Raw genomic sequence first — 12,995 nt, forward strand, 5'->3', positions numbered from 1 at the left:
TCCCTGCTGGGACTGCAGAAGGAAGGGGAAAGAACACTCTGTCCCCATCCACCAGCCAAAGGAACAAGAGCCACCAATGGTTATTCAAGCAAAAACACCCACAGGGCAAGATTAGCCTAGCCCAAAGTGCATTTAAATGCCGGCTTAGAGCTCACTACTTTGTTCTGGCCTTGAAAAACCTGATATCCCTCCTCTTCCTTTCCCCTCTACTCCCCATTTCCTTTGTTGTATCTTGTGATTTTAGTTTGTAAGCCTGCTGGCAGGACCTCTCTCTCTCATTAACATAAGCTGCTTTGAGATACAATCATTGCCTGAAAAATAGAATAAAAATGCAGTAAATAAAGTAATATTTTAAAAGGCCTGGGTGAACAGAAAGGTCTTTGCCTGGCATTGAAAAGACCTGAGATGGAACCAGGTGAACCTCTCTGGAAAGGCTGTTCCACAGCTGGGCTGCCACTACCAAAAAGGCCCTGTTCCTAGCGGTTACATGACTCACTTCATTTGGTATGGGCACTTGGAGTAGGGCCCTCTGTAGAAGATCATAAGGTTCAGGGAGGTACATATCGGAGAAGGCAACCAGGTTTCATGTAAACTGGGCCCAAACAGCTTCAAAGGTTAGAACCAGCACTTTAAATTAGGCCCAGAAACAGACTAATACTTGCAGGCGAATCGTCTCATGTGTTTTCAAGGCAAATATGGTTAGGAGAGAGAAGTGTTCAATGCCACAGTCACTTGCTCCCCGATGGCAAAGTTCCCTCACCTGTGCATGAAGGGTGCTGTGGTCAGCAAAGGATTCCCCGCAACCAACGTAAGGGCAGCCAACCTAGACAGCAAAAGAGAAGAAACATGGTTTGCAGACACAGCAAAAGAAACCTATAATAATGAGAGGCTGTGTGTGCGTGTGCATGCATATGATGAACCCAAAATATTGTGGTTTCATGCCCCCAAAGTTGGAAATTTTACCCAGTTCCGTTCGATACCTCACCATGGACTAGTTTTTACACTGGGAAGAACACAGCTCTTACATACAGGAGGATGTACTTCAAAGTGATGTCTTTACCTGAAGACAGGCCCAGAGATTGGGTCCTCCCGCTCCACAAGACTGGCATGTTCCCTATGTTCACAAAGAGGGGAAAAAAATAATGATTGGTGGCCTACCGTCCTCAGAGATAGACAATTATTCCAACATATGACTTTCCTCGTAGGGATAAGCTTCAGAAGCTTAGGGCATGGGTGAGCAGAAGGGAGATTAGGATCTATTGGCAGATCTGTAGGTAATCTGATTAGTGGACCTCAGCAAGCTAGTAAAAAACAAAGTAGATCCCACAAGCCCAAAGTCTGTCCTGGCTTAGGCGACCCTACATCAGACTGGTTTAAGCAGCCATGTCCGCTCCCCAAGGAAAATTCTCAAGCCTGGCCAAGTTTTTTTGTTTTTATTTTTAAGGACAGAGTGATTTTTATTGAAAACAAGCCTTCACTTACCTTGGATTTGTGAAGCAGATCATCCTTGGTGACTTCGCCTATGGAATCCACATGAGGACAGAGGTCTCTTGGGTCACCCATTTTATACTTTGGTTCACCTGTGTGGAGAAAGAGAGAGATGGAAAGACAGCAGAGAAGGTCAGTTTGTTTTCGGGTCCAGCCTGGTCAACTGTCCATGTCTAAAACTAGAGGAGGCAGACCTCAACCTGCCTTATTTATTTATTTATTTCATTTCTATACTGCCCAATAGCCGAAGCCTTGTCATATATAGATCCTGTTACAATACAGAGTTGACCTGTGTGACCAACATGACCTTAGTTTGACATAACCTGCAGCTAACTTCAGGACACTGGAAGAAAAAAAACCCCTCAGCTACCTGACCAGATAGGAATTTAGTCCTGGGGACATGGAGTCTTGCATGTACTGTCACAAGGATGCCCCAGGTGAACAGGTGTCACTACACACTTTATGACCTATAGCTCAAAGGAAAGCTCGGTACACATTTTACATCCCATGGAGCAAGTCACTGTGAGACATGGAAAACCTCCATGTGATTTTGGGAGATGCATATGTCTGTAAAAAATGGCTGATCCTCATCTCTGGGATGGTCTTCCGTAGAAAGGCAACCAAGCTTTATTGATAACACTTAAGAGAGTCTGTATCTATCAGTGCAACCTGAAGCATGTTTAATCAAAAATAGGATGCTCAGGGTTACATTATCATTCTGTCTGCATGTTTCATCTTCCATTTCAGGGAGAATAGAGCACTGTCTCAGCTACAGCATAAGCCAGAGTTTCCCAATCTTGGGTCCCCAGATGCCTTTGACTCCAACTCCTATCATTGCCAGACATCATGCCAAGTGGTCAGGGACGATGGGGGTTGTAGGCCAAGAAAGCCTAGGGACCCAAGATTGGGAAAAGCTGCTTAAGTAAATTGGTCATTTTCCCAACATGCCTAAAATTACTTCTCCTTGACCTGGAATTTCTACCCCACCTGGGATAGGCCTGGGGGGCAAATCCAGCCTGCCTGGGGGACAAAACTGGCCACACACCCTTTCTCCTGGCCCTACTGCTTTCCCATAACTTTTGATCATTTGGTGGTTTTCTGGCTTTTGTGCAGCTTCCCACCCCACTCTAAACGGTTGAAATGCCTCACCTAACACTTAGTTACTAGCTTTAAGATAAAATATCCCATTTGAGCCCTGTCCCCTTTGCATTTGGCCCCACCCACAACTGGAATGCAGACCCCAAGGGCTTCTCCGAAATGGAATTCTGCCCTCGGGCTGAAAGAGGTTCAACACCCCTAATAAAGATAAGTTCCAGGACTGATACCTGGCATTAAAAGTGAATTACTGAGCTCAGTTTGCTAGTTTTGTACAAATTAGAGTTCTTGAATACTGGAAGATCTGGAATACATTTGTAAAATTTTCTAGCAATTTTAGAGAAATGGATTCATCTAATCAGATATGGATTAAATTTGTAAAATTCTCTAGCAATTTTAGAGAAACTTTATTTATTCATGTATTTATTACATTTATATCCCACCTTTCTTCCACTGTGGAATTCAAGGTGGCTACATGTGGTTCCCAGGTGGTTTCCCTTCCAAGCACTGACCAGACCCAAACCAGCTTAGCTTCAGCAAGGTGGCTGCCTCGCGTGCCTTCAGACCATGCCCTGGGACCGGAAACTGATTCATCATTCATCTAATGAGTAGTTAAGGTCTGTACTGCTTGATTAATTATTAGATTGTATTAATGGTAACTCCAGTCTATTTGAATATGCATGACTGGAACATGATGCATGCTTCTCTTGATTTCCTCATGGCTTTTTTCTTCTCTTTTTAATGTAACTATGATAAATTTCAATTAAAGTTACCTTATGAAAACAATACAATTTTAGAAATAGAAAATTTTCTTTGGAATAAATATGGACATGGAAAATTCTCCACCCCACCCCACAGCAGTTTGTAAGCTTTGAATAAGCCCTGCTGGGAGTCATGCATTAAGCATGCAATGCAAGGTAAGAGAGAAACTGATCCAATATCAAGTTCTTGCTGATCAACAGATATAACAGCTCCAGGGAAGTAAAAGAAAGCAGAAGACCTACAGAGATGCTGCAGCTTAAAGAACGGCAAATCTGAAACTGGTTGTGCTGTACCAAGCAGCCCCGTATAATCAGTCACCTTTACCTCCATCCAGCAGCAAATATTACAATGAGCTTATGAGTAGCCAGTTACTAAGTCACGCATAGTGAGCAAGGATTGCCTCTAGGCAAACAAGCTTTACTAAAGTAGGGTCTCTTTTTCTTTTAGGCCACAAAAGTTTAACAAATGTACATGCAAGTTACATAACTCATGGTTGAAGTTGGGTTGTTTTGAAACTGACCAGAGTTTGTTTTAAACCACAACCTTTGGATTTATTTATTTATTTATTTATTTTATTACAATTATTTATACCCCGCGTTTCAGGAAACAAATTCTACCAAGGTGACTTGCAAGAAACATAAAGGGCCATAGCTCAGAGGTAGAACACATGCTTTCCATGCAGAAGGTCCCAGGGTTGATCCCCGGTATCTCCAGTTAGGGCAGGAAAAAATTCCTGCTTGAAACCCTGGAGAGCTGCTGCCAGTCAGTGTTGACAATACTAGGTTAGATGGACCCATGGTCTGACTCAGTAGAAGGCAGCTTCCTATGCTCCTCTCCCCAATGAAAACAGGTGTGGGGTGAACCTGGTATTCTGGCTTCAGTCATAGAATAGTGCCCTGAATATGCATACCATAACTTATGCATACCATATAAGACATACCACATTCCAATCAGAATGCCAAAAAATTAAGTAAGACTGAAAGCCTCCATTTGTGCAGCGCACCAAGATTCCTTACTGGTGAGACCTCCAGTTACATTTTAACTAGATGACATGGAAGCCATACATAAAGACAAACCAGAATTCTTTGTAAGTGAAAGTAAATGCTACGGAAGTTCTTCTCCCAGCCACACAGGAGGATGAGAGGGGAGCATGCAAGCTTTGCTTGGGCTCTTTCCTGCTTGCAGACATAGCATTAAACCATGGTTCACTTTAGCGCAGGGGTGCAGAACCTCTGGCCCAGGGGCCAAATCCTGCCCTCTCAGGTTCCTCAGATGGCCATGTCTCCTCCCATATATACCTGCTTGGATCCTAAGATCATCTTCAGAGGCCCTCTTCTGGGTGCTCCTACCAAATGAGGTGAGTGGCTACTAAGGAGAGGGCCTTTTCAGTGATGGCACCCTAGTTGGGGAAGGCTGTCCCAGAAAGGTTTGCCTGGCACCTATGTTGTCATAGAATCATAGAATAGTGGGGTTGGAAGGGGCCTACAGGACCATCGAGTCTTAAGCATCCCTGACAGATGGCTGTCCAGCCTCCTCTTGAGTGCCTCCAGTGTGGGAGAGCCCACCACCTCCCCAGGCAATTGGTTCCATTGTTGTATTGCTCTAACAGTCAGGAAGTTTCTCCTGATATTCAGCCGGAATCTGGCTTCCTGTAACTTGAGCCCATTGTTCTGTGTCCTGCACTCTGGGATGATCGAGAAGAGACCCTGGCCGTCCTCCCTGTGACAACCTTTCAAGTACTTGAAGAGCGCTATCCTATCTCCCCTCCGTCTTCTCTTCTCAAAGTTAAACAGGCCCAGTTCTTTCAGTCTCTCCTCATAGGGCTTTGTTTCCAGTCCCCTGGTCATCTTCATTGCCCTCCTCTGAACCCTCTCCAGCTTGTCTGCATCCTTCTTAAAGTGTGGCGCCCAGAACTGGACACAGTACTCAAGATGAGGCCTAACCAGTGCTGAGAAGAGGGAAACTAGTACTTCAGTGATTTGGAAGCTATACTTCTATTAATGCAGCCCAAAATAGCATTTGCCTTTTTTGTGATCTTTCTGGCACCAGGTGACGATCTTTTTATTCTCCCAAGCCGTTTAGTCCTTCAGTGTTTGTTTTTTAATGTTATTGTGTATTTTTAGATCTTTATACCATTGATGGCTTTTACTCTGGTGTTTACTTTGGTTTTATTATGTTTTAAACATTTAAAGGTTTTTATATTATGTTTTATTATATTCTTGTATTTTATGGTTATAAGTTTTGTGAACTGCCCCGAGAGGTTCAGCTAATGGGTGGTACAGAAATGTAATGAATAAGTAAATTAAATTCTACGTGACAGCTCTTCGGGTATTTGAAGTGTGCTATCACGTCCCCGTCAGTCTTCTCTTCTCCAAGCTAAACACACACAGTTCCTTCAACCTTTCTTCAGAGCACTGGTATTCCAGTCCCCACAACCATCTTTGTTGCTCTTCTCTGAACCCATTCCAATCCTTCTTAAACTGCAGTGCCCAGAACTGGACACAGTACTCCGGATGAGATCTGACTAGTGCAGAATAAAGTGGAACTACTACTTCTTGTGACTTGGAAACACACTGACAAGCTAAACTGCTTAACTGACACTAGTACTGAACCTGCTGTGACCTCAGTACAGACAAGCAGGGATGAGGGGGTGGGGGGATGGAGGCAACATGGGATGGAGGCAGACAAGCTCTGGGAAGACAGATGTTCCCCCATCCCACTTCAAAAGTGTTGACTAAGTGCACACTTAGAAACACTCCAGTCACCTCTCTGAGATTTGGTATACCTGCCATTCTAGCATCCTTACACAAGCAAGGAGACAAACTCCTTCAGGTTCTGCTAAATATGCCAAAGAAAATGGGGTTTTTTTGCTGACATTTCCCAGCTAGTATGAAAAGGACAAGATAGTTATCCTCAGTATTGGCAGAAACAAAGCCTCCAAGCACTGCATGCAAGACTGAGCAGCTGATTGTCCTTCTCAATAAGAGAATGAGGCATTACTCATCGTTTTCCCCCCAACAGCTGGAGATGCTGCATCACTGCCGTCTCCATTTCTGCTCCAGCCCCTGCATTTCTCTTTCTCAGTTTCACACAGATACCTGAACCCGATCCTTGCAACCATGGACAGACACACAAAGATAGTCCTAATGCTTTTTCAGCATTCAAAGTCCACAGCGTTGCTACAGGATTCTGCTGGGGCAAAAGCCTCACAATATTAAACCCTGCTGGTGCAAGTCAAACTGGAGGCTCCGACAAAGTTCGGGAGCAGAAGCAGAAGATGAACCCCATGAACAATGTTACCTTTTCTAGCAATCTGAGAACCCTGAAAGCCCAACAGTCTGCAACTGTGTATTATTCCAAGCTCACAAAATCACTGAGATATTCTACATTTACCCTTGCTTCTATCTTTCTGTAGAGTGCTATGCACATCAGTAAAGCGATATGAATAATAATAGTTTATCTTCAGGAACCAGGGGAGCGGGACCCTCCATTATACCAAGGACATGTCATTTTAAAGATACAGATGAATTGTGTTAAATCCTGCATGCCCCCTTCCCTGAACTGGATATACACTTCGTGATGGTTTTCATCTGCTAATTTGAGCACAAGCTTGCATGCACATCATAAAGCTGTGGTGTCCAAAAACTAATTTCTAAGTAAGTTAATTTAAAGCATACACACACAGTCCCAGAAACCTAACTCACGTTGAATTTGTCTTCCTGAGCTTTCTAGCCAATCATGGGTTTACTTTGACACAAACCCTCTGTTGCCACCCAAAGTGTGCATTTTACAAGCTATCTTGGCATCTTTGCCCTAATGAACAAACATTAAGGCCTCCACCACATGGGCCAGCAGTCACATAACCGTTTTAACTATTAGTTACCACAAACCAATCCTTTCACCACGTGTTCTTTTTTCCATGATGGAGAAAACAGATATCCTAGGGCACATGCATTAAAAAAAATCCCACCTTTCACATTACAGATAAATTAATCCAGAATTGCCACCAACAGGTTCCATCCAGTCAATCACAAGCATACCCTAACTCCAATATACATAGAGGATGCGGAAAGGTTTGCTTTAATATCAGACCGCTCTGCATAAAAAGAGTAGAAGCACGTTAAACAATACCTAACCAATATTAAGCGATCAGGACTTTGAAACCAACCCATCCCTGATGGAATAACTCGTTCAGCCACAAGGCACATCCCAATTGACAAGGAGATGCAAAAGGAGGATATATCCAGAGAAAACCTCGCTTCTCAAAACTCAAAAGTGATGACACACGATGCTGGATGTGGCGGAGAGGGTGGTGGGTTTGCCTAAAAATGTTCCCCCCAAACAGGGGGAAACACCGACACCATTCAAGCTAATGAACAGGAGCACAGAGCTGACCCCCCCCCCAAATTAGCCTCACATGGCAGCACCCCCAACGTTTACTCCCCAGATTAGTAGTGTGGAGCAACCTGGAGCCCTCCAGATGTTTTGGACTACAACTCCCAGGATTCCAGACTATTGGCCCTGCTGGCTGAGACTGACGGGAGTTGTAGTCCAAAACATCTGGAGGGCTCCAGGTTGGGAAAGGCTGGTGTGGGGTATTGCAAAGGGCCCCCTCCCCTACAAATACTTCCCCATGATAATGGAGGAGAGGGGGAAAAGCCTTTCCCATTTATTCTTCCCCCTTCCAGGTTAGGTGATAATAAGCATTGCAAATGCCCCCGAATTAGGGGAGGGGGCTTAGTGCATTGATCCCCCCTCCAGAACTTCAGCCTTCCCTTCCCTCAAATTAATGATGGGGAACATTGGCATCCCCTTCTACCCCCATACCATTTTCTCAAGCGCCTTCACCTGCCCCCCCCCCCGCCGCCCAATTGCAATATCCTTGCATCCCCAACCTTCCAATGGCTCCCGCACTTGATTTATGCAAAAATTAAAATAAACAAAATTTAGCCCACTTGAAGCCTTCATTTGCATCTGTCCGGCTCCAAGAAGCTCCCTTCCCCTGCTAGGCCGCCCCTCTCCCGGAGCAACGGCCTACGCGAGGCCGGTGCTTGGGGACCCAGCTAGGCCCCAGACGTCGCCCCCTTCCGTCTACCTCTCCGCGGGGCGAAGGAGCCTGAGGGACCCGCGACCGAGGCGAGGGGCGGCCGTCGCGTCTTCCCGGGCAGGCCGCTTTGTACCTGCTCGCGGCGCCACCTCGGGAGCGCAGAGCGGCGGCCGCTGGGAAGGGACGGGCGGCTCTGACAGGAGGCGGCGGCGGAGGCGCCTCAGCGGCAGCCGGGCGGGGACGGAGCAGAGGCGGGCCTGGGCGTGGGCCGCAGCGCTCGGGAGGGCCGCGCCGACGGCGGGGGCGGGAGGCGGGGGCTCCGGCTGCCCCCGTCCGGCCCGGTGGAGAAGGGGGCGGCAGAGGACGAGATGGCCGGGTAGCATCACCGGTGCAGTGAATATGGACGGGAGCCCGCTCCGGGAGAGGGCGCAGGACAGGGAGGCCGGGCGTGCTGCGGTCCGTGGGGTCACCAAGAGTCGGGCACGACTGAACGACGGAGCAACAGCAACAACAAATATATGTATATACACACACACACACACACACACACACTATATATATATATATATATATGCCCCCTATATCCCCACACGGGAAGAAAGGATATGTGTGCCCCCCAGGTATTTCAGGAAATTATATATATCTATATATTTACACACACCCCACACACACACCCATGTCCCACCCAGAGAAAAAGGGCTATGTGTGTCTCCCCCACACAAGGATTTCTCTCAGCATATATATATATATATATATATATATTTATGCCCCCTATATCCCCACAAGGGAAGAAAGGATATGTGTGCCCCCCAGGTATTTCAGGAAATTATCTATATGTATATCTATATCTATATATACACCCACACACACACACACACACCCGTGTCCCACCCAGAGAAAAAGGGCTATGTGTGTCTCCCCCACACAAGGATTTCTCTTAGCATATATATATATATATATATATATATATATATATGCCCCCTATATCCCCACAAGGGAAGAAAGGATATGTGTGCCCCCCAGGTATTTCAGGAAATTATATATATATATATATATATATACACACCCCACACACACACACACACCCATGTCCCACCCAGAGAAAATGGGCTATGTGTGTCACCCCCGCACAAGGATTTCTCTCAGCTTTTATATATATATATATATATATATATATATATATATGCCCCCTATATCCCCACAAGGGAAGAAAGGATATGTGTGCCCCCCAGGTATTTCAGGAAATTATCTATATATATATATCATAGAATCATAGAATAGTAGGGTTGGAAGGGGCCTACAAGGCCATCGAGTCCAACCCCCTGCTCAATGCAGGAATCCAAGTCAGAGCATCCCTGACAAATGGCTGTCCAGCCTCGTCTTGAATGCCCCCAGCGTGGGAGAGCCCACCACCTCCCCAGGTAATTGGTTCCATTGCCGTATTGCTCTGACACTCAGGAAGTTTTTCCTGATGTTCAGCCGGAATCTGGCTTCCTGTAACTTGAGCCCATTATTCCGTGTCCTGCACTCTGGGATGATCAAGAAGAGATCCTGGCCTTCTTCTCTGTGACAACCTTTCAAGTACTTGAAGAGTGCTATCATATCTCCCCTCAGTCTTCTCTTCTCAAGGCTAAACATGCCCAGTTCTTTCAGTCTCTCTTCATAGGGCTTTGTTTCCAGTCCCCTGATCATCTTTGTTGCCCTCCTTTGAACCCTCTCCAGCTTGTCTGCATCCTTCTTAAAGTGTGGTGCCCAGAACTGGACACAGTACTCCAGATGAGGCCTAACCAGTGCTGAGTAGAGGGGAACTAGTACTTCCCGGGATTTGGAAGCGATGCTTCTATTAATGCAGCCCAAAATAGCATTTGCCTTTTTTGCAGCCACATCACATTGTTGGCTCATATTCAGCTTGTGATCGACGACAATTCCAAGATCCTTCTCGCTCGTAGTGTGGTTGAGCCACGTATCCCCTATCTTGTAACTGTGCATTTGGTTTCTTTTTCCTAGGTGCAGAACTTGGCATTTGTCCCTATTAAATGCCATTCTGTTGTTTTCTGCCCAGCACTCCAGTCTATCCAGATCACTTTGAATTTTGTTTCTGTCTTCCAGAGTATTAGCTATCCCTCCCAATTTTGTGTCATCTGCAAATTTGATCAGCATTCCCTGCACCTCCTCCTCCAAGTCATTAATAAAAATGTTGAAGAGCACTGGGCCCAGGACTGAGCCCTGCGGTACCCCACTCGTTACCTCTCCCCAGCTTGAGAAGGTCCCATTGATAAGCACTCTTTGAGTCCGATTCTGTAGCCAACTGTGGATCCACTGGATCGTTGTTTCATCTAGCCCACTTCGAGCAAGTTTGCTCATCAGGATATCATGAGGCACTTTGTCGAAAGCTTTGCTGAAGTCGAGGTATATGATGTCTACAGCATTCCCACGGTCTACAAGGGAGGTGACTTGATCAAAAAATGAGATATATATATATACACCCCACACACACACACACACCCATGTCCCACCCAGAGAAAATGGGCTATGTGTGTCTCCCCCGCACAAGGATTTCTCTCAGCTTATATATATATATATATATATATGCCCCCTATATCCCCACAAGGGAAGAAAGGATATGTGTGCCCCCCAGGTATTTCAGGAAATTATCTATATGTATATCTATATCTATATATATACACCCCCCCACACACACACACCCGTGTCCCACCCAGAGAAAAAGGGCTATGTGTGTCTCCCCCACACAAGGATTTCTCTCAGCATATATATATATATATATATATATATATATATGCCCCCTATATCCCCACAAGGGAAGAAAGGATATGTGTGCCCCCCAGGTATTTCAGGAAATTATCTATATGTATATGTATATGTATATCTATATACACCCCCCCCACACACACACACCCGTGTCCCACCCAGAGAAAAAGGGCTATGTGTGTCTCCCCCACACAAGGATTTCTCTCAGCTTTATATATATATATAGATAGATATATAGATATATATATATGCCCCCTATATCCCCACAAGGGAAGAAAGGATTTGTGTGCCCCCCAGGTATTTCAGGAAATTATCTATATGTATATCTATATATATATACACCCCCCCACACACACACACCCGTGTCCCACCCAGAGAAAAAGGGCTATGTGTGTCTCCCCCACACAAGGATTTCTATCAGCATATATATATATATATATATATATATATATGCCCCCTATATCCCCACAAGGGAAGAAAGGATATGTGTGCCCCCCAGGTATTTCAGGAAATTATCTATATGTATATGTATATCTATCTATATATATATATATACACCCCCACACACACACACACACACCCGTGTCCCACCCAGAGAAAAAGGGCTATGTGTGTCTCCCCCACACAAGGATTTCTCTCAGCATATATATATATATGCCTCCTATATCCCCACAAGGGAAGAAAGGATATGTGTGCCCCCCAGGTATTTCAGGAAATTATATATATATATATATATATATATATATATACACCCCACACACACACACACACCCATGTCCCACCCAGAGAAAATGGGCTATGTGTGTCACCCCCGCACAAGGATTTCTCTCAGCTTTTATATATATATATATATATATATATATATATATATATATATATGCCCCCTATATCCCCACAAGGGAAGAAAGGATATGTGTGCCCCCCAGGTATTTCAGGAAATTATCTATATGTATATCTATATATATATATACACCCCCCCACACACACACACCCGTGTCCCACCCAGAGAAAAAGGGCTATGTGTGTCTCCCCCACACAAGGATTTCTCTCAGCATATATATATATATATATATATGCCCCCTATATCCCCACAAGGGAAGAAAGGATATGTGTGCCCCCCAGGTATTTCAGGAAATTATATATATATATATATATATATATATATATACACTCCACACACACACACACACCCATGTCCCACCCAGAGAAAATGGGCTATGTGTGTCACCCCCGCACAAGGATTTCTCTCAGCTTTTATATATATATATATATATATATATATATATATATATATGCCCCCTATATCCCCACAAGGGAAGAAAGGATATGTGTGCCCCCCAGGTATTTCAGGAAATTATATATATATATACACACCCCACACACACACACACACCCATGTCCCACCCAGAGAAAATGGGCTATGTGTGTCTCCCCCGCACAAGGATTTCTCTCAGCTTATATATATATATATATATATATATATATATATATGCCCCCTATATCCCCACAAAGGAAGAAAGGATATGTGTGCCCCCCAGGTATTTCAGGAAATTATCTATATGTATATCTATATCTATATATATACACCCCCCCCACACACACACACCCGTGTCCCACCCAGAGAAAAAGGGCTATGTGTGTCTCCCCCGCACAAGGATTTCTCTCAGCTTATATATATATATATATATATATATGCCCCCTATATCCCCACAAGGGAAGAAAGGATATGTGTGCCCCCCAGGTATTTCAGGAAATTATCTATATGTATATGTATATCTATATACACCCCCACACACACACACACCCCCGTGTCCCACCCAGAGAAAAAGGGCTA

The 12,995-nt window shown here is 44.9% G+C and overlaps 1 protein-coding gene across 5 annotated transcripts in view; it reads right to left on the reverse strand.

The window, feature by feature from the left end:
- The window catches only part of USP20 (ubiquitin specific peptidase 20), a 46,995-nt gene extending 38,147 nt beyond the window's left edge, over nt 1-8,848 (reverse strand). For 2 of the 5 annotated variants that reach the window (XR_014785884.1, XM_084820946.1), the window contains exons 1-4: nt 8,526-8,848; nt 1,483-1,580; nt 1,061-1,114; nt 761-823 (exon numbers count right to left, since the gene is read on the reverse strand). Coding sequence is in view for 4 of the 5 variants with exons in the window: in XM_084820946.1 (XP_084677072.1) it covers nt 761-823; nt 1,061-1,114; nt 1,483-1,580; nt 8,526-8,775 (465 nt within the window). In the remaining variant the exon portion in view is untranslated. The other 3 variants (XM_084820944.1, XM_084820943.1, XM_084820945.1) reach the window with 2 other exon arrangements.
- Between the last annotated feature and the right edge of the window lie 4,147 nt (nt 8,849-12,995).

The sequence above is a fragment of the Heloderma suspectum genome, chromosome 14, assembly GCF_057233095.1.
Source record: "Heloderma suspectum isolate Gila_16-S chromosome 14, 16-S_ref, whole genome shotgun sequence".
In the NCBI taxonomy this organism is placed as follows: domain Eukaryota; kingdom Metazoa; phylum Chordata; class Lepidosauria; order Squamata; family Helodermatidae; genus Heloderma; species Heloderma suspectum.